Here is an 18,211-nt window from a genome sequence, read left to right on the forward strand (position 1 = left end):
GTCTGCTGGCTTGGTGTGGGAGGCAACAACCTGTAGTAGAGCTGGAGGATGAACAGCACTGGCTTCTCTACCAGTTCAGTCTCCTTAGCTAAACACAGTTCCCTCAGTCTCCCTCTTACAAGCTGAAATTCTGGGGGAGCCCCTCTTGTAAGTTAGGATGTGAAGGAAACGTTTCTTTCAGGTGGGATGTACAGACCTGTCTCTGCCCCTCCATTAACACTGCAGTGAGTTTTAATTGATGTGGTAGGTTCTTGTGTGTGCTGTGGAGAAAGGTTGTACTTTTCATGTAAGAAAATGCTCTTGAAGCAAGAGACACCGTTCCCTTCCTTTCTGCAGTTCATGCGGGAAATGGCAGGAGCCTGGCAAATGACAGTGGAGCAGAAAGTTGGCCTGTTTTCTGCAGAGCAGAAAGAAGCAGATCCATTGGCAGCCTCAGAGGAGAGCCAACCAAGGCCCTGCCCGCCAGAGGTGACCCCACATTACATCTGGATAGAGGTGTGTATTTCTTCTGCAGTGGCCCAGCTGTGGCAGTGCTGCAGTGACTGTTACAGCTGCTCTGCACTGCCTGCTCTCATGACTGGGGAAAGGACTGGAGTCAGGGTTCTAGTCCTGCCTCAAAGGAGACGTGGAGATGGGCACGATAACTGAGGGGGAGAAAGGTGTTTGAAACAGAAAAGACTGGGGGTGGGGTTCAAGGTGAGAAAAGGTCAGAGGAGGCATGGTATGTCTGTCTCTCTTTCTCAGTTTTTGGTGCAGAGGTTTGAAATAGCCAAATACTGCAGTTCTGACCAAATCGAGATCTTCTCCAGCCTCCTCCAGCGCTCGCTGTCGCTCAACATCGGAGGGGCCAAGGGCAGCTTGAACCGGCACGTGGCAGCCATCGGACCCCGCTTTAAGTGAGTCCTTCGGGGTTCTGCCTTGGTGGAATCACCAAAATAAGATCATAGGGAGAAGAAATGAAGTTACAAATAAGTTTACAGGGAGGTGGGAGAAAAGAACTAAATACTAAACGTGCAACACATCCTTGACTTCAAGTGATGGAAATTGCTTTGAAAGCCTGCAGTGATGCAGGGTCTTAAGCTCCGTTTCCAAAGCAGAGTTAGCTACCTTTAGCTTGAAAGTAATTTTTTGATGGCTCAGAAAACTTCATGGGATAATTTCATATAGTGAATTGCCCACATCATGGATCTAGTCAGTGTTATCAGTTGTAGAGGATTTTGCTCCATCAGTTATTTTCACTTTCAGTGACTTGACGGCTTTCACTTTCTATGGTTGAGTAGTCACAGTTTCAGGAACAGCCTGATGACAATGTGAACAGTTTGCCAAGAGCTCTGAAACAGACACTTCTCAGGCTACAGTGACAGTTGTAGCCATGGTTTGCATGGTGTTGCATTGGTCACCATTCTGGGAATGCCACAGTTTTCACTCTCTGTTTGCCTGTTAGGTTGCTGACTCTGGGTTTGTCTTTGCTCCATGCTGATGTGGTTCCAAACGCAACCATTCGAAACGTTTTGAGGGAAAAGATTTATTCAACTGCCTTTGATTATTTCAGGTACTTTTTTATTTACAACTGCTCACTGAAAATGTGTGTGTGCTTTTCCTGAACCTTCAGCAATACCTCAAAGCAGCAGCTTTCTTTCTCTTCTTGTGATTTAACTTCTTCCTTTCCTTTGTTCACCCGTTTTAACAGAAACTTTTCTCATGCTTTTTTATCGTTCATAAACTATCTTAAAGAGGCTTAGGTATTAGCTTCAGGTTTTATGTGAAATTTAAAAAGCAGTATCTTCAGGAATGTTTCTGTTCTTTTTTTTTTTCTTTATTTTGGAGTTTATTCAATGCTCAAAACTGTATCTAGATTTATAAGATTTAAAGAATTGCAGTTACACTGTGTGTGGCTGAAATACAGTTTCACTGTTTTGAAAATACACCCACACTGAATCTGATGATTTTGACATTTGACACCAGCACAACAGAAGATAATTTAATTGATAGGAATGTCTGAATGAGAGGAGGTCAGTCAGTCCTAACATAAGCTTTCAAAGGAATCCAGGATACTGTCAGACTGCTGCTTAATTTTCAGTTATAATTGGAAGTTTGTACTCTTTAGTCAGACATAATAAAGCCATGAGGATAAAACGTAGTGATGTGTGGTCTCATCCTTGTAGATTATGGTCAGAATAAAAATATTACTTGATTAGGTTTGTGAGGATTTTTGTTTGCTTGTTTTCCCAATCACTCAACATCACATTATTTGTGTAATTTCTTCAAGTTGTCCTTCAAAGTTCCCTACACAAGGGGAGAAGAGGCTTCGTGAGGACATCAGCATATTGATCAAGTTTTGGACAGCGATGTTCTCAGACAAGAAGTATCTGACTGCCAGCCAGCTTGTGCCACCTGGTGAGTTCCTTGGCGTGCTGTTTGAAAAGCCTCTTGTTCCTTTGATTGGATTCTACATCAGATCTGTGCTCTGTTCTTAGATAATCAAGACACCAGGAGCAACCTGGATATCAATGTTGGATCTCGGCAACAGGCTACGCAAGGATGGATAAACACTTACCCTTTGTCCAGTGGCATGTCAACCATATCTAAAAAATCAGGTACCCTTTTTATTGTAACCAGCTCATTGCAGCCCATTTTACACCATAGTTTATAGTCAGATGTTGCTTAAAGTCAGTGTTTACCTTTAACATCAGGCTCATGTTTTTCTGGCAGCATATTTAATTACTAGTGCCAAACTGGGAAAGGGGCTGGAAGAAGTCTCACTGGTAGCAAGCAGCTACATTCTGAAATGAGTTTTGTGATAGAATGTTCAATTGTGTAGAGCAGAATAAATAAGATTGGAGAGCAAGATGCATTGAAATCCTGTAAGGAAATTTCTTGCTTTGTGGAAACGTACCCCTAGTGCTTTTTGAAGACAACAGAGTGACATTAGACTGTGGGCTGTGTTTTTGTAGAGATGTAAAACTATGTGGTGTCTCCTTTTATTAGACTGTCATGTTTCTAAAGTGAATGCACTACTGGCTAAATTGATGCCCCTGTAGCCTTTGGTACTCTGTATATTGAGAGAACAACTGTCCAGTGAGTAGCTGCAGTGCTGACTTCTCTGCAGCCACTGTCGTTTAATTACAGGTCCTATTGTTATTCAGTTCTTCTGTGTTAATATTGCCAGGTGTGAATGGTGGAAGCAGCATTTAACACACTGAACAAAGCCACTGAAACCTTTTTTATCCTTTTCTCAAGGAATGTCTAAGAAGACAAACAGGGGTACACAGCTGCACAAGTACTACATGAAGCGGAGAACGTTACTGCTCTCACTGCTGGTGAGAATCAGAAGGATGGGGAAACTGCATGGGTCTCTAAGACCCTGTTATTGATGCAGGACACATGAACTAAAGTATGAAAGTGAGAGTGTTTTTCTTCTTCCAGGAAACACATTTTAACTTTTTTTCTGTTTCCCTCAGGCTACCGAGATTGAACGTTTGATCACGTGGTACAATCCACTGTCCTCGCCTGAGCTGGAGTTGGATCAAACTGGAGAGAGCAGCGTAGCAAACTGGAGATCTAAATATATCAGCCTTAGTGAGAAGCAGTGGAAGGATAATGTAAATCTGGCTTGGAGCATTTCTCCTCACCTTGCTGTGCAGCTGCCTACCAGGTGAGATATTTCAAAAGAAACAACTGATGCAGTTACTTCTGCCTTAGAAGTTGAGAGAGTAAATACAGTAAGAACTGATGGCACTTCCTTCTGTTTACAGCCCCTTGTTTGTATACTGTCACAGATGGCTGAGACCTCTGAAAGGGCCAGATTACTTAAGAGACTCATTTGGCTCAGTCACTAATGGAGTCCAGCTCCCTTTCCTACCACCCTCTCTTTGCCAAGACTTAGGCAGTGTTTGGTTGAGAAGAAATCAAGTTTGGTTTTTAATAGCATTCAACCCATTAGCAAGCATAGCATTTAAACAGTGCTAAAAGTATCTTGGAATGCAGTGTTCTAGCTATATGTTGGCTTTCACTTTAAGAAGTATTATAGGAGAACTAGCATAGTTGGCTTTGGAAGGGAAAGGAAATTCTTTCCCCCTTACAACAGTGATAGTTTTGCCAAGTAGAGTTCTGCCCACTGTTTTTTGTAGAATCCAAGACAGAATATTTGAGCCAAGAATCCAGTAGTGAAGTGGGCTGAAATACTACTGGTTTATACAAAATATTTCAGAATCCTCTTTCAACAGCATATTGGTGCCTCAATGTGCATTATTTCCTAGTTGGATGTTTGTTTGTTAAGCATATAATTTTCTACCTTTGCTGTCCTCATCTTCACATAAATAGAAGAGGCCATCAGAAGTTTCTAATACTGTTGTGCATTCCTGGTTATGCTCAGGTTTAAGAACACCGAAGCGATTGGAACAGAAGTGACCCGGCTGGTTCGGTTGGACCCGGGAGCTGTCAGTGACGTCCCTGAAGCAATAAAGGTACTTGTGGATATTTATACTGTGAGAAAGTGCTTTAGATAAAATAGCTGTGTTTTTTAAAAAGAAAATGTATCATGTTTCACTTGCCCTGCTAGAGGAAGGTGTGTGGTACGTGTCTGTCTGATGTGCACTACCCACACATCAGTGAGTGCTTTAAACTCCTGTCATGTCTGACCTGCTTTTTCAGTACCTGGTAACCTGGCACACGATTGATGCTGATGCACCTGAGCTCAGCCATGTTCTGTGCTGGGCACCAACAGATCCACCAACTGGCCTTTCCTACTTTTCAAGCATGTACCCACCTCATCCTCTGACAGCTCAGTACGGGGTGAAAGTCCTGCGATCATTTCCTCCGGTGAGTTCCAAGAAAGCCCTTAACACTGCAGGGCAAGTCCTGGCCTGGGTCACTCTGGGCAGGCTTGCTTTTAATGCCATGGAGAGACGTGTGCTGAATGGGCACAGCCCCCTGCAGAGCAGGCACAGAGTGGGATGAGAAGTTGAGGTTGATTGTCCCACGTGATACTGACTCATGTACTTGCAACTTTTTTGTCATAAATCACACTAAGCTGAATTGCTCAGGCTGCCCTTCTCAGATTCCTATTGAATCTTCTCTCAGTGAAAAGGTGTTTTTTCTACAGCAGCAGAAGGCTGTTTTTTTAACACTTGTCAGACTTGTATTAGGACTGTGAGTACATGATTATTAATGATACTTCTGAGGAGAGTAGCAGGACAGAATAATACCTTGGTTGGAGGAGATGGCATATATTTAGTTTAAAATAAAGAGGCAGTGGTATTTTGTTTATCACCTAACTGAAGGGAGCGTTTTCTCTGTGCATCTGATCCATCTTCCCTTCTATTTACTGAGACAAAACCCTACCATCTCTTGTCTTTCAGGATGCCATTTTATTCTACATTCCACAGATCGTGCAGGCACTTCGGTATGACAAGGTGAGAACATGAAACAGCTGCATGTGAACAAAACAGATTTTTAAGGCAGCTTTTAGACTTAAAGCAGCAAATAAGACAAAAATTAAGCTTAAACTAATGCTGTTTATTATTGTCCTATATCTAATACGTAGAAGAAAAATTACTGTCTCTAGAGGCTGGCTTGCTTTGGATACAACTCTTTTATAAACAGGTAAACTTGAGAAAACAGAGGTTATGTAGCTCATCTGTCAGGAAAGAGATTTTATTAAGGGAAGCCCCAGATTAGGACTGTCTGAATAAAGCCTCTGAAGGTCTGCATGAGACAACCACTTAATAATTTGGCTGTGGAGTTAAACCAGAGAAGATGTGTAGATCTGTGGTATTAGAGGAGCACGCAGTGATACCAGGCAGGACCAGTGTCTGTGTTACACTGTGCTTTGTGCTGTGCTTTGTGCTGTGCTTTGCACACACACTGGAAGATGCTCTAAGCTCAGAGGTTTGAAATCCAAATAGAACAGATGGAAAATGGCACAAAGGTGGGAAAGGGGTTGGTTAGAATGACAGTATAGGTCAGTAATAAAACTGAAAGCAGTTTAGTTCAGTTCCCTGCCTTTAAAAATACACTGTCTTTCTTCAAAGGTCTTGAATGAGAGTGCAAAGGCCTTTTTTCCATCCATTTAATACTTTCTGGGTTTGAAGGAAACCTGTTAAAAGCAGTAATATTTAGTGTGCTAGAGCTGTGATGACCTCTGATCCTTACTGAGCTGGGTGTGGTTGCAGATGGGTTACGTTAGAGAATACATCCTGTGGGCAGCTGCCAAATCCCAGCTCCTGGCTCACCAGTTCATCTGGAACATGAAGACTAATATCTACCTGGATGAAGAAGGACATCAAAAAGATCGTGAGTGCCTGAAAATATAACCTGACTTGACTCCTTTCCTTGTCTTAGTTCAGACTAAATCTCCTTCTTGCTTCTTTCTTGGCAGGAAAAATGCCTTTAGCTGGAAGTTCTCTTTCATTCCTAGAGGTAGGGCCCGTTCTGCATCAGTGCCTGACAGAGTGTCAGTGGAGACTCGGTGCTATTGGCGTCAGTGCCTGTTTGTGAACACTGACCAAGGGTGGTTATTTCCATTACCTGTAACGTTTGGCTTTCAGAAATGAGCTTCTGACACAGATGCTCCCTTTTCTCACATGCAGCTGACATTGGGGAACTTCTGGAGCAGCTGGTGGAGGAGATCACTGGCTCGTTGTCTGGCCCAGCCAAGGAGTTCTACCAGCGGGAATTTGATTTCTTCAATAAAATCACCAATGTTTCAGCCATTATCAAGTAAGTCTTGTACTTCAGAAATCGTGCTCTTTTGGGGCTCACTGTTCTGTTCATTACCAGTTCCTAATTAAGAGGCTTTTAAGAGTATTGAGGTAGTGTTTTCACTACTATGATAATAGATTTTTTGGGGGGCTTAAATGTAACTTAAGAGTTGTAGTAGGATGCAAAGGCTCGTTTTAGCTTGACTTGCAGGGATAATTTACCTGCTGTGATCTCAGTGCTCATGCCTTGACCAGCAGTCTGTCTGAAACAGCTACAACTCCATGAAATTGTAATTTTCTCTTCTCAAAGAGATTTCATTGTGCAGTGTAATACCACAATGATTGTTCTTCTTGTATATGCAAGTCTTTTTTTCTTCATTTCTAAATTGTGGCTATGGAGAAAGATTTGATGTCATAAACGTTGGACTGTTGATCTCTTAGAATTCAAAGTCCTGCTCACAGAGAAATTCCCACTCTTGACTGTAAATTTTGCAACAAGATACGTAATTTAACTTTGATAAAGTTTGTCAGTGGGGGCAGCAGCTCAGCACACGAGCTCCATGTCTGTAAGTGGGGTTTCATTGCATATTTTTAAAACACTCTCTGGCATATGAAAGTATTTGAGAGTCGTATAAAATGTATTTTCTGGAACACAGAACACACCTCTCTTAAAATGAAGCTTTGCAAATCACCAGTATAAAGGCATCAGCTTAAAGGACACAGGACAGAAACAACCCAATGTTAGGGACTGTCTCTGTGCATGTGAACAAGTTTTCACCCAGTGGGATGAGTTTAAAGGAGGGGTTTGGGAGCTGTGAATGCCTTAATATTTGGAATTAAATCAAGTGTTCTAAGTGTGAAGTCATGTTTGAGCAACTGATGATAATTGTGCATTTTGCACCCCAGCCTTAGAATGAGTTTTATTTTTGTGCATCTCTAGTGTAAAGACAACACAGAGAAGATGCTGTTTGCTTTGTAGATGAAAGAAATTAATAATCTGTGATGATTTAATTAAGTGTTATGTTGCTGCTTTAGTAATCTGCTGTACTACTTAAAACTAGAGCATAACTAATACTCGTCAGCTGCCTTATCCTGGAGTGGGTTCCACAAGGGAAAGTTTTGTTGGCATAACTACAGTGGTGCTTACAAAGGTATAATAATTCTGCTCAAATATCTGTGTCAGGAAGAGCCTTCATGTATTTCACTCACCTCTGTTATGCTGCTTGGGTTTGGCAACAACTTGTGTGCCAGATCAGTGTTAAATCTACAAAGCAAAGACTGTATCATTGGTTAAGATCGAAAATGTTCTGGTCAGGTACTGAGCCTGCAAGTTCTTTAGAAATGGGGCAGGAAGGAACCTTTTGAGTGAAGTTTGTGTAAGTTTGGAACAAATTTGAGGCTGGTACATAGTAATATATAGTATGCAGATAAATAAAAGATCATTCATCTTTCTAGGCCATTCCCTAAAGGAGATGAAAGAAAAAAAGCTTGTTTGAGTGCTCTGTCCGAGGTGAAAGTGCAGCCTGGTAAGAAGTGATTTAATCATATAAAATTGTGGGCTTTTGCTTTCAGCATGAGTTGAAAACTGTATTTTCTGCAAGCAAATCTTGAAATCTCTGCAAATGGCAGCTCTCAGTTTTGGTGCTGGTGGCTGTTCTTCTGTTGTAGTTTGGTTGTTTCTCTGTAGAAAAAAAGTGAAATATTTTTACCCATCCAGCAATTTCTATATGGTGCATCAAACCTTGCCCAAAGGCAAGTTAGATAATGCACATCACGGATAAAAGTAGAAATGTATGTCTGAAGAGGAAGGATAAATAAACTTTTTCTTTGTACCACCTTCTTTTTTAAGAAGAGGAGGCGTTTTGGAGAAGTTTTGCCGTCCGGTTCCTTTCATCTCCTCTTTCTCCCATCACACATTCCCATGACATGTCATTATCTGAAGGTCCTTTCAAATCTTGAACATACATTACCCCAGTCTGAATCTTCTCTTTAAAATGGAGTTTGATGAAAGCTTTTCCTGATCTCTGTGTGAGAGGCCTTACAGTGCTGGTGGCTGAGAGCACTCCCCAGGGCACTGGGAGGTGCTGCCACATCTTGTGAGGGGCTGTTGTGCAAAGGATCCTGTGTCCTTCGTGGCTCACAGACTGTAATGGCCAGTTTTTCTCTACCATTTTATTTAATTCACAACTATGTACTGAAGTTATAGACACTGACATCAGTTACTGCCCAACTTGCACTGTCTCACCAGCCAGTGGATTTGTTCTCAGCTGTCTGCTCCATTTTGCAGGCTGTTACTTGCCCAGCAATCCTGAAGCCATTGTTCTGGACATTGACTACAAATCAGGAACTCCTATGCAGAGGTACCACATGCTCTTGTCAATTCTTTATTTATGTGTGTGTGTATATAAGTATAAAAATTTATAAAGTTACCACCTAAAGTTACCATGATATTCAGGTATTTTTTCTATATAAATTCTTGTTTGGCTTATACTCATCATCATCTTTGTTTTTGTTACAATGTAGTGCAGCAAAAGCACCCTATCTGGCCAAATTTAAAGTGAAACGATGCGGAGTCAGTGAGCTTGAAAAAGAAGGTTAGTAACTGCATCTTAATCACTGACACTCTAATTAATTAGAGTCAGCAATTCCTTTAATGTTGCCTGCTTTTATTGACCTGTACTGCTGCAGTAAAATTATTTCCATGTTGATCTTTGTCTGCAGTGGTTGAGCTGAGAAATGGAACTGTATCAGTGAGAGATGAACATTCTGAAAATTTAAATCCTTTTTTAAGTTCCAGGAAGCAAGCCACAAAGGGATCTTGAAGTTTCACAGTTATTTCAGACTAAAATGAAAAGTGATGGCCTTTTCCTGGTTTTTAAACTGTAAGAAATGCCAGGTTTTGGCAGTTTTTTCTCATAATATGTTTTGTGGGATGCTGCAGCTGACCGGCTGAATGCAGTGCAGGCATTTCTCAGGTGTATCATAAGCACTAATTTGAGATGTTCCAGTTGACAAAGGATCTTACGGTACCCAGCTTGCGAGGCAGAAATATCTGAAATGTTGTGGGTTAGAGTGCAGAAGGCTTGTCATGATAGGAAGTTACTAATGAGAGGCCACTCTGGGTTTTGCTTCGTGCCCTTGTCACAGGTCTGCGCTGCCGTTCCGATTCCATCGACGAAAGCGCAGAAGAGAAGGTGGACAGCAAGAAGATCTGCTGGCAGGCAGCCATCTTCAAAGTGGGCGACGACTGCAGACAGGTACAGAGCTGTTGGCACTTAGAGAAGACGGATTTGGAGGTGACAATATGCGAGAAGAAAATTATTTTAGTGTAGAGATATTTTTCGTTGGAACTTTGAGAATCACCGCTAGTTAAGGACTGAGAGAGAGAGCTGTGTTGTACCCCTGGAGAAATAATGGTTCAGTAGGAAAGGCCGTTCTTTCAAGACAGTTTACAATGTCTTACAATTCCTTTTCAATTTTTCAATATTTACTATTGGTAACGTAGCAATAGTTCCCAAGGTGGGATCTTGTACCTTGAAGCTTGATGGGTTTTGATTAAGATGGAATGTTGGTTATTATCTCTGGAGTTGTCAGTAGCCGTCTTATCAAAGGGTGAGGGAAAGTTTGTTCTTCTTTAGCCAGCAGTTAAATCATCAGTGTTGTTTGCTGCCCACCTAAACAGCATTTATCACTTCCCTTTCTGATTTCCCCCAGAGCCACAGTGCACACACGAGCACACATGTGCAGACCTGCTGGGGCAGCTTGATGTGCCCTTCAGAGTTCTTTAGAGCATTTTGTAATCTCATTTATGACCCACAGCCCCTGTAATGCTTGTGCAATTTTTCTCTTGTATAACAGGACATGTTGGCTTTACAAATCATTGATCTCTTCAAGAACATCTTTCAGCTGGTAGGCCTGGATCTTTTTGTGTTTCCATACAGAGTGGTGGCCACAGCTCCTGGGGTAAGTGGGCAATTAAGTGTAGTGCTGTAGAAAATAGTCCCTAATTAAAAAAGACCTTTTCTTCCAGCACATGTAAAAATTCCATACTGCAAGGAAGTACTGCCCACATCATTTATGCCAAATATTTGAAGTACCAGCAGTAAAAAAAGCTTTGCTTTCCTGCTTCCTGCTTTTCTAAAGCTTTTGACTCTGAAATTTTGCTGCTTGTGGTTATTCACGTTTGCTGTTTGATTTTCGGGACTACATTGTGCAAGTCAGTGGAAAGTCACAGAGCTCATCTTAAATTGCATGGAAATCCTAAAATAATGGATATTCTTCTTTTATAACAAACTAAACATTTTGTATTTAGTGATCTATGGGCTTCCCCACATTTCCCAGAGGACCTGCATGACTGCCAGGAGCCATGAACAAAATATATTTTGGGCCTGTGCTTTACAGAGCTGTTTCTCCTCTTGCCCTGCAGTGTGGTGTTATTGAGTGCATTCCCGACTGCACATCCCGGGACCAGCTGGGCAGGCAGACAGACTTTGGGATGTACGATTACTTTACGAGGCAATATGGAGATGAGTCTACCCTGGCATTCCAGAAGGTAAAATACCAGTTGGCAAGCACAGCAAAATCTCAACTCAGAAACATTCTAGCTATAAGAAATAGGGACAGATAAGGGGATAACGACTGCCATAATGCTGTGTCTGGTTTCTGATGCCGATAATCCGTTTTTAGCTATGAGCGAGTTAGCTAAAGAAGTTACTGCAGCTGTAGATGGATGGAGAATATCATTGAGCATTGCTTCAAACTAAAAACTTTATTCATCTGTATCATCTCCTGATGGAGAGTTATTAAATTCCCTCTGTTGTTTGTACAGGCTCGCTACAACTTCATCCGCAGTATGGCTGCCTACAGTCTGCTGCTGTTCCTGCTGCAGATTAAGGACAGGCATAATGGCAACATCATGCTGGACAAAAAGGGACACATCATTCATATTGGTCAGTCATATGCACATCTGAATTTCAATCTTTACCTTTCCCTTCTGCTGTTATCAGCTTATTGCTGATAAAAGACAATAAGGCAATAAGCCATTTCCCTTTGGAGATCCATCTGTTTACTGATTTCACAGTTGGGAAAAGTACGTGGATATTTCCGTGCCTGTTCAGTGTTGTGTATTTGTGTTGGCTGCTTCTGTTTCAATTTAGCTTTGCAAGGTTTAATCAGCTTCAGGACAGTGTATCCACACACACGTGTGGATTACACATGTATAACATTCTCATGCATGCATACACATGGATGTGTGTGTGTGTAATTACAGAAATGTGTCTTTGGGTTCCTTTCATCGCTGTATGGGTGTGAATTAAACCTGACAAGTAAATTTATTTAATTTTGTGAGGCTGTAACCTCTGCTTTATCTTTGCTTTTCTGGAGCTGCACAGATATTTCATCAAGGAGTTTGTTTGATATCACCATTCTTACATCTAGTCTAATGTCACGGTGATGATGCTTTTGTTGGTGTTGCTACACTTCACCAAAGCTTTTATACACTTGGAGTTAAAACGTTTGTATTAATACATGAAATCCACCTCTCCTTTCTTCTGTCAACTTTAACAGCACACACAATTCACCAACAAAGTTATGAGGCAGTTTATCTTTTGTGCACAGATTTTGGATTCATGTTTGAAAGCTCACCTGGTGGAAACCTGGGCTGGGAGCCCGACATTAAGCTGACAGATGAGATGGTGATGATAATGGGAGGAAAAATGGAGGCAACTCCATTCAAATGGTTTATGGAGATGTGTGTCAGAGGCTATCTGGCAGTCAGGTAAGGTGCTCTTAACTGCTCAAAAGTGAAAGTGCTTGCATGCCCAAAACCAGATGAGAAGATGAATAGTAATAAATCTTTATCTGTAGGGGGTCTGAGCCTGTTGGACTGTCCTCTTTACATCTTGCAAACTTTGAAACACCATAATAATCCTATTGTTTTACAGTTTATCTTTGTGGTATTTTTTCTGTCCGTACTTTGTTTGAAAATTTTATATATTCAATTCAAAAATGTGATGTTACACACATTTCCTCACACGATTTAGTGTACTTCTGCACATGGGTGGGAGAAGGACAGTACAGTCTAAATAAAAGCTCTTTCTATCATGAGTTTAAAGAATTATTGATATTATCTTACAGAATTGAAGTTTCTTCAGCTAGGAGCCCCAGAGGGGCTGGCTTGGAGTCAAGATCAGTTTGGTTCCCTGAGGGGGAAGCTGTCCCTGAGTCTGGACAGTTTTGTGCCAAGGCAAATGTGTCACCCAAGTAGTAGAGTAATAGCTTGGTAGATAATAAATGTTCTGAGTAGGAAGACAAGAAGGAGACAGAAGCTGGGCCGATGTAGCAAAGAATTACACAGACTAATTAGGAATTAAAAGATATTATGTTCCTGTTGCTTTCAGCCTTCTGTACTGTTTTGGTGCACTGGTTCACCTTTTTGATACCAAAGAAATGTTGTTTGCTAAAGCACTGCTTTGTATAATCCTCGAGATTTCATCTTGCAGCATTCTGAGCGTTTGGTAGTCCAGCAATAAAGGAGTGAAATTTAATTAAGGTGACAGATTGCAAACAATGGTGTAGCTTCACCAGCAAACGTAAGAGGATTAATTGTGTTGATTTAATTACAGGAAAAGGTGTGATCCAGCTCGTTGAACTCCTCAGCTTGCCTGCTTTACCTGCTAAGGCTGCAGAAGTTTGAGCACTGTCACCTTTCTGTCCCCTTTTCCTCTAGGCCTTACATGGACGCTGTGGTCTCTCTGGTCACACTGATGTTGGATACAGGGCTGCCCTGTTTCCGAGGGCAGACAATCAAGCTGTTGAAGTAAGTCAGCCTGTCTGAACTGGAAAATGTGTCCATAGGTTCTTCACAGAATTTAGACTGCCACAGCTTGTGCAGCGAGTATAGGTGTTGTGCTGCTCAAATATCTTAAATGTCCTGTAGTTGTAAAAATAGGAACTCGTTTATAGAATATCTTAGAAAGGAAGAATTCCAGAGAGGCCATTCTGTAGAATTAAGTTCAAGCTGTTCAGTGACTGTGCAAGTACATGGGTTATCCTTAAGTCTGTAGGACTAGCAAAATAAAACTGTAAAGATTTGCTTTAATTGAGAGATGATGTGTGGCAGAGTCTGATGTCCTCTGAAATGGTGTCAGTCTGAATAACGGCATCTTAAAATTTGTTCTACAGATAATGCAGTACTGGAATGGAACTATGAGATAACATGCAACAGCTTAGGCAAATACAGTTTCTGATGTGACACTTCAAACAGCGCTTCAGGTTTATGCCTCCACAGTCAACTCTGGAGTGAGCAGAGTTAGCTCAGCATTTCTTGTTTTTAACTTTCTGCAGTTTCCTGAGGATAAGCACAGGTTCATGAAGTGTGATGGGCTGGAGCTCAAGGGCAGGACTAGGTACAATCATAATTTAAAACAGCAGCTGCCTCAAAAGAGGGATTGGCTGTTCCTGGAGTCACCACTAGACTGATGAAAAGTTCACAGCTTCTGTCTCCACTCTTAGACTAACAGTAAGCGCTTGTTAAGATGTATGTAATTTGTACCAGGTGGTATCACAAGAAGTAGGGACTTGCAGAAGCTGAGCTTGTGCAAAGACACGTTTGTATCATGTCCAAAGGAAACTTCAGTAATTTTCTCTTGCTTTTTGTGATTTTTCTGCATACAGACACAGGTTCAGCCCCAACATGACTGAACGGGAGGCTGCAACTTTCATCATCAAGATCATCCAGAATTGTTTCCTCAGCAACAGGTTTGGCATCTATGCATGTCTTCTCCCTGTGGCTAAAGGAAGGTCATCAGGATTTGAGCAGAGCTGAAAAATAGAGTTTTATCAGTCAGATATCAAACATTTGAGTTGTTGATATTTAGATAGTGCAGGAGAGCAGCTTTACTTCTGAACATGCTGCATCTCCTCACTTTTACTGGGAAGGAAGACTTAAGCTAAGGCTGGTTAGCCTAAAGAGTAAATGTAATAGTTAAACATCTTAAGTGCCTGTTTATTATCCCAGATAATACAGACTTTGTGGAGAGTCTAATACAAACTTGTGTAGTTCCATATGTGGTCAGCTCGAGACCAGTACCACTCACTGGCTCAGATACAGCCCCACTAGAACTGAATTGGATGTTCCAGTGCTTGCTGGTGCACCTGCTCAAACTCAGATAAATACTGGGGAGTTTGAAGGCAGTGAATGCCCAGGGCCAGCTTAGTTCTGACAAGCCTGAGCCTCTTTACCTGTGGCATGGTTAGTCTGTGACCTGAATAAGCTCTGCCCATGGAGAATTGAGTTATGTGTAACAAGCTGAGATTTGTTTGCTCAATCACTCATCAGAGATGCTGCTATTAATGCTGTTATTTCCTCTACACTTTTATTTTCAATATTAGCATTCTCCTTAATTAAGATGACTTTTATTTCCACATAATCACGTCTCCATGCGGCCCTGATGATCTTGCTTCATTCATTATACATTTCCTAGTTTAAACAAGAGCAGGATGTTTTGTGCTGTCATAACAGTAACTGGGCCTTCACAATGCCTTCAAAGCGTGGAGGGCTAGTTCTGATCTGCAGCTGATTTCCTTCAGTCATGTTGTGCTTCTGTGGCATCCTGATTAATGTTTCTGTGACAATGGGTGGAGTGTTTTTTTAAACTTTGACTTACTTCTGGCTTTGCTTTTCTTCTTTAGGAGTAGGACATACGACATGATCCAGTACTACCAGAACGACATCCCATACTGAGAAACGCTAGAGATTCACTGCCGAAGCGAAACGTGCAACCCCGTGCCCTCACTCCAAACTTGTGATAAATAGCAGATGTTCTGTCACACCTCGCTATCTTCCATCTTCTCTGTGTGTGTGTCTACATGTGGGTACAAGTTTCCTGGACAATGCAACAATCAGTCTGATTCATTCCTTTCTGTATACCAGGTTATATATATTTCTGTTTTTCCCTGGATTTTTGGAGTTGGGTTGCAATCAGAATAAAAATTGTACTATGATTATGAATGTGTGAAAGAGGCAAAGCTTGAGGAGTTTGATAATTTTTCATGCAATGCAAGGATTTTATAATACCTTTAAAACATAAATAAAACTCTTTCCTGCACAATCCCACAAAATGCCATGGAAGGGAAGGGTATGGATTTCTCTTTGGAAACAGAAATGTTAACCTGTTCCAGTTTTACTGTAGAAAAAGCCTGATAATCATCCAAGGTGGTGATGTCTGTGTAGCTGTGTTCATACTTTGCACTGTACATGGTCCCTGCTACGTGGTCAGTATTTCATATGTACATGAAGAATGTATTTTTTCCTTTTGTGTGTTTTAAAAGAGAGACTCTACTGAAGATATATTTAATCTATAAAATGTAATAAAAGATCTTAGACTTTGTGTCTGTTGCAAATCTTTTGCCCTGCGCTGTTTTTAGTTTATAGACATGACTATGCCCATTTTTGTACAGTTCATTATTATTATGACCTTTCTTTCTAATGGAGAAATCTGATTTCTTCTTCAGCTGCTTGTCCATCTTAAATGACATTTTTTTGTTCATCAAATAAATGTTTTGGGCGAGGGCTGAAACACAGGACCAAGGGTAAAACTTCCCGGTGTTGCTGACAAAGGAACCCTGCCCTGGGCTGGGACACAGGTCTTTGGGGGCCTTTTTTCCTTTTCTACATGCTTGTCATTCGAGAATGGGCTCTTCAAAACACGAGCTGTCCCCTCTTTAGGGTTTTTTTTTTCCCCTCTTTATGTTTTTGTCCCCTCTTTAGGGTTGTTTCCCCACATGTCCAGCCCGTGCCCCTCAGGGACGGGGCTGCGGGGCCCTGGGGCGCCCCCTGGCGGCTGCGGCGAGCGCGGGCACCGGGCCGAGGGCTCGGGGCCCCTGCGGGGGCGGGGGGGGTTCAGCGCGCGACGAGGGGGCTCAGCCGTGAGGGGGAGCGAGCCCTGAGGGGCGGCGGCGACACGGGACACGGGACACAGCCCCGAGGAGCGCTCGGCGGGGCCGGGGCACAGCCCCGAGCGCTGCGGGGCAGAGGTGTCATGAGGGAGACCCAGCCCTGACGCGTGAGGAGAACACGGTAGACAGCCCCGAGGAGCGCTCGGCGAGGAGGGGGCACAGCCCTGAGCGCTGAGGGGCGGAGGTGCCATGAGGGAGACCCAGCCCTGACGCGTGAGGAGAACACCGAACAGCGCTCCAAGGAGCGCTCAGCGCTGAGACGTGAGAAACATCCAGGCCCAAAGAGCGCTCAGTGCCGGGGGTGGAGGTGCCGTGAGGGAGACCCAACCCTGAGGCGGGGCCGTGCCGTGAGGTGGGTCCAGCCCTGAGGGTGGGGCTCTGCCGCGCCCAGTTGAAGGAGCACGGTGTTGGTGTTCATGTGAGGGTTTCCCTTTCTGAGGGGTTTCTGTGGCCCCCGTGGGCAGGGCTGGGGCTGTAGCTTCCCCGGCCTGGTTCCCGGGGCTCCTGGGGAGCTGAGTTGGGGCGGAGAGCAGTGCAGGGTGGTCTGTGTGTGTGGGGATGGTGAGCCAATGATACGGCTGCCCCTTGGGAGTGTGCCTTTTGAGCACCTCTGAGTCAGTTCTTAAGTCTCCCAGGGTGAGTTTCTGCTTTGCTGAGGGAATTCCCAGCGTGTCCCAGGGAAGCTGGAGCTGCTCAAGGGGGACTCCCTTATCCCGCCGCTCAGGCTGGCTGAGGAGGGAGCTGCTCTGCTGTGCTCGCAGCTCAGGGAGCCGGAGAGGGGGCAGAGGGGGCAGCGTGGTTTGACTCTGTCTTTGGGGTGTGTCTTGTGCGTGGTGCAGAGAAGGGCCTGGCCCTTTCCCACTGTGGAAGGGCTGCAGCCCGCCTGTTTCATTAAAAAATTACGCCTACTTTTGCCATGGGTGTTAAAACGGGTCTTGTCTGCTGCCTGTGCAGTGGGTGGCTCACAGCGAGGTGGGCTCTGAACCGCTTTTCTCATTAGCGAAGTAGGGAGGTGCCATTGGCTTTCTAAAGAGGTTGGAGGACCACCAGGGAGAAGTAGTGTGCAAGAACTGCTTTAATTATTGATTTAATTTAGATTTATTATATAAGCAACTGGGACATGGAGTAATTTTGGTGCTCTGTGCCTGCGGCCAGTTGTACCTATTTAGGCTCCATAGGAAAGGAGCTGATTTGACACTACAAATGTGGTAAACTTCCTCACACGTTTCCTGTAATGAGAAGCAGGTGGAGTGATGAAAGGTGAAGGTTTCTACTCTTCTCAGGGGAGGTGACGAGGAGTTCTAATATATTGTTAATTCAGGTTAATGCTTATGTGCATGTATTTTTTTTCCTGCACCTCAGTATAAATGCACTGTGTAAAATGAAAACTCAAATGAAGTTCAAGACCCAGAGAAATGAAAGCAGCTGGTGTCAATTGCCTATGGTGGTCAGCAGGAGTTTCTGCAAGAACAGGCTTGTTTGCAGTACTGTCTCAAAAACTCTAGGATGACTGCATTTGAGATAACTTGGTTCTATCACTCCTTCTGCTCTGA

General features: G+C 43.0%; 1 protein-coding gene across 2 annotated transcripts in view; it reads left to right on the plus strand.

Moving 5' to 3' along the window:
- Positions 1–16,090, plus strand: part of PI4KA (phosphatidylinositol 4-kinase alpha) — a 54,938-nt gene extending 38,848 nt beyond the window's left edge. For both annotated transcript variants that reach the window (XM_050318584.1, XM_050318585.1), the window contains exons 33-55: positions 337–495; positions 745–896; positions 1,445–1,552; positions 2,270–2,397; positions 2,478–2,597; positions 3,241–3,320; positions 3,462–3,655; positions 4,376–4,466; positions 4,654–4,821; positions 5,361–5,414; positions 6,174–6,294; positions 6,591–6,720; positions 8,157–8,227; positions 8,989–9,061; positions 9,225–9,295; positions 9,849–9,958; positions 10,560–10,664; positions 11,128–11,253; positions 11,530–11,650; positions 12,318–12,477; positions 13,429–13,518; positions 14,376–14,459; positions 15,393–16,090. In XM_050318584.1, coding sequence (XP_050174541.1) covers positions 337–495; positions 745–896; positions 1,445–1,552; positions 2,270–2,397; positions 2,478–2,597; positions 3,241–3,320; positions 3,462–3,655; positions 4,376–4,466; positions 4,654–4,821; positions 5,361–5,414; positions 6,174–6,294; positions 6,591–6,720; positions 8,157–8,227; positions 8,989–9,061; positions 9,225–9,295; positions 9,849–9,958; positions 10,560–10,664; positions 11,128–11,253; positions 11,530–11,650; positions 12,318–12,477; positions 13,429–13,518; positions 14,376–14,459; positions 15,393–15,444 — 2,568 coding nt within the window. In that variant the 3' untranslated portion in view covers positions 15,445–16,090. The remainder of the gene's footprint in view (positions 1–336; positions 496–744; positions 897–1,444; positions 1,553–2,269; positions 2,398–2,477; positions 2,598–3,240; positions 3,321–3,461; positions 3,656–4,375; positions 4,467–4,653; positions 4,822–5,360; positions 5,415–6,173; positions 6,295–6,590; positions 6,721–8,156; positions 8,228–8,988; positions 9,062–9,224; positions 9,296–9,848; positions 9,959–10,559; positions 10,665–11,127; positions 11,254–11,529; positions 11,651–12,317; positions 12,478–13,428; positions 13,519–14,375; positions 14,460–15,392) is intronic.
- Positions 16,091–18,211: the final 2,121 nt, after the last annotated feature.

The sequence above is a fragment of the Myiozetetes cayanensis genome, unplaced genomic scaffold (assembly GCF_022539395.1).
Source record: "Myiozetetes cayanensis isolate MyiCay16 unplaced genomic scaffold, myiCay2020 scf21, whole genome shotgun sequence".
NCBI classification, from domain to species: Eukaryota; Metazoa; Chordata; class Aves; order Passeriformes; family Tyrannidae; genus Myiozetetes; species Myiozetetes cayanensis.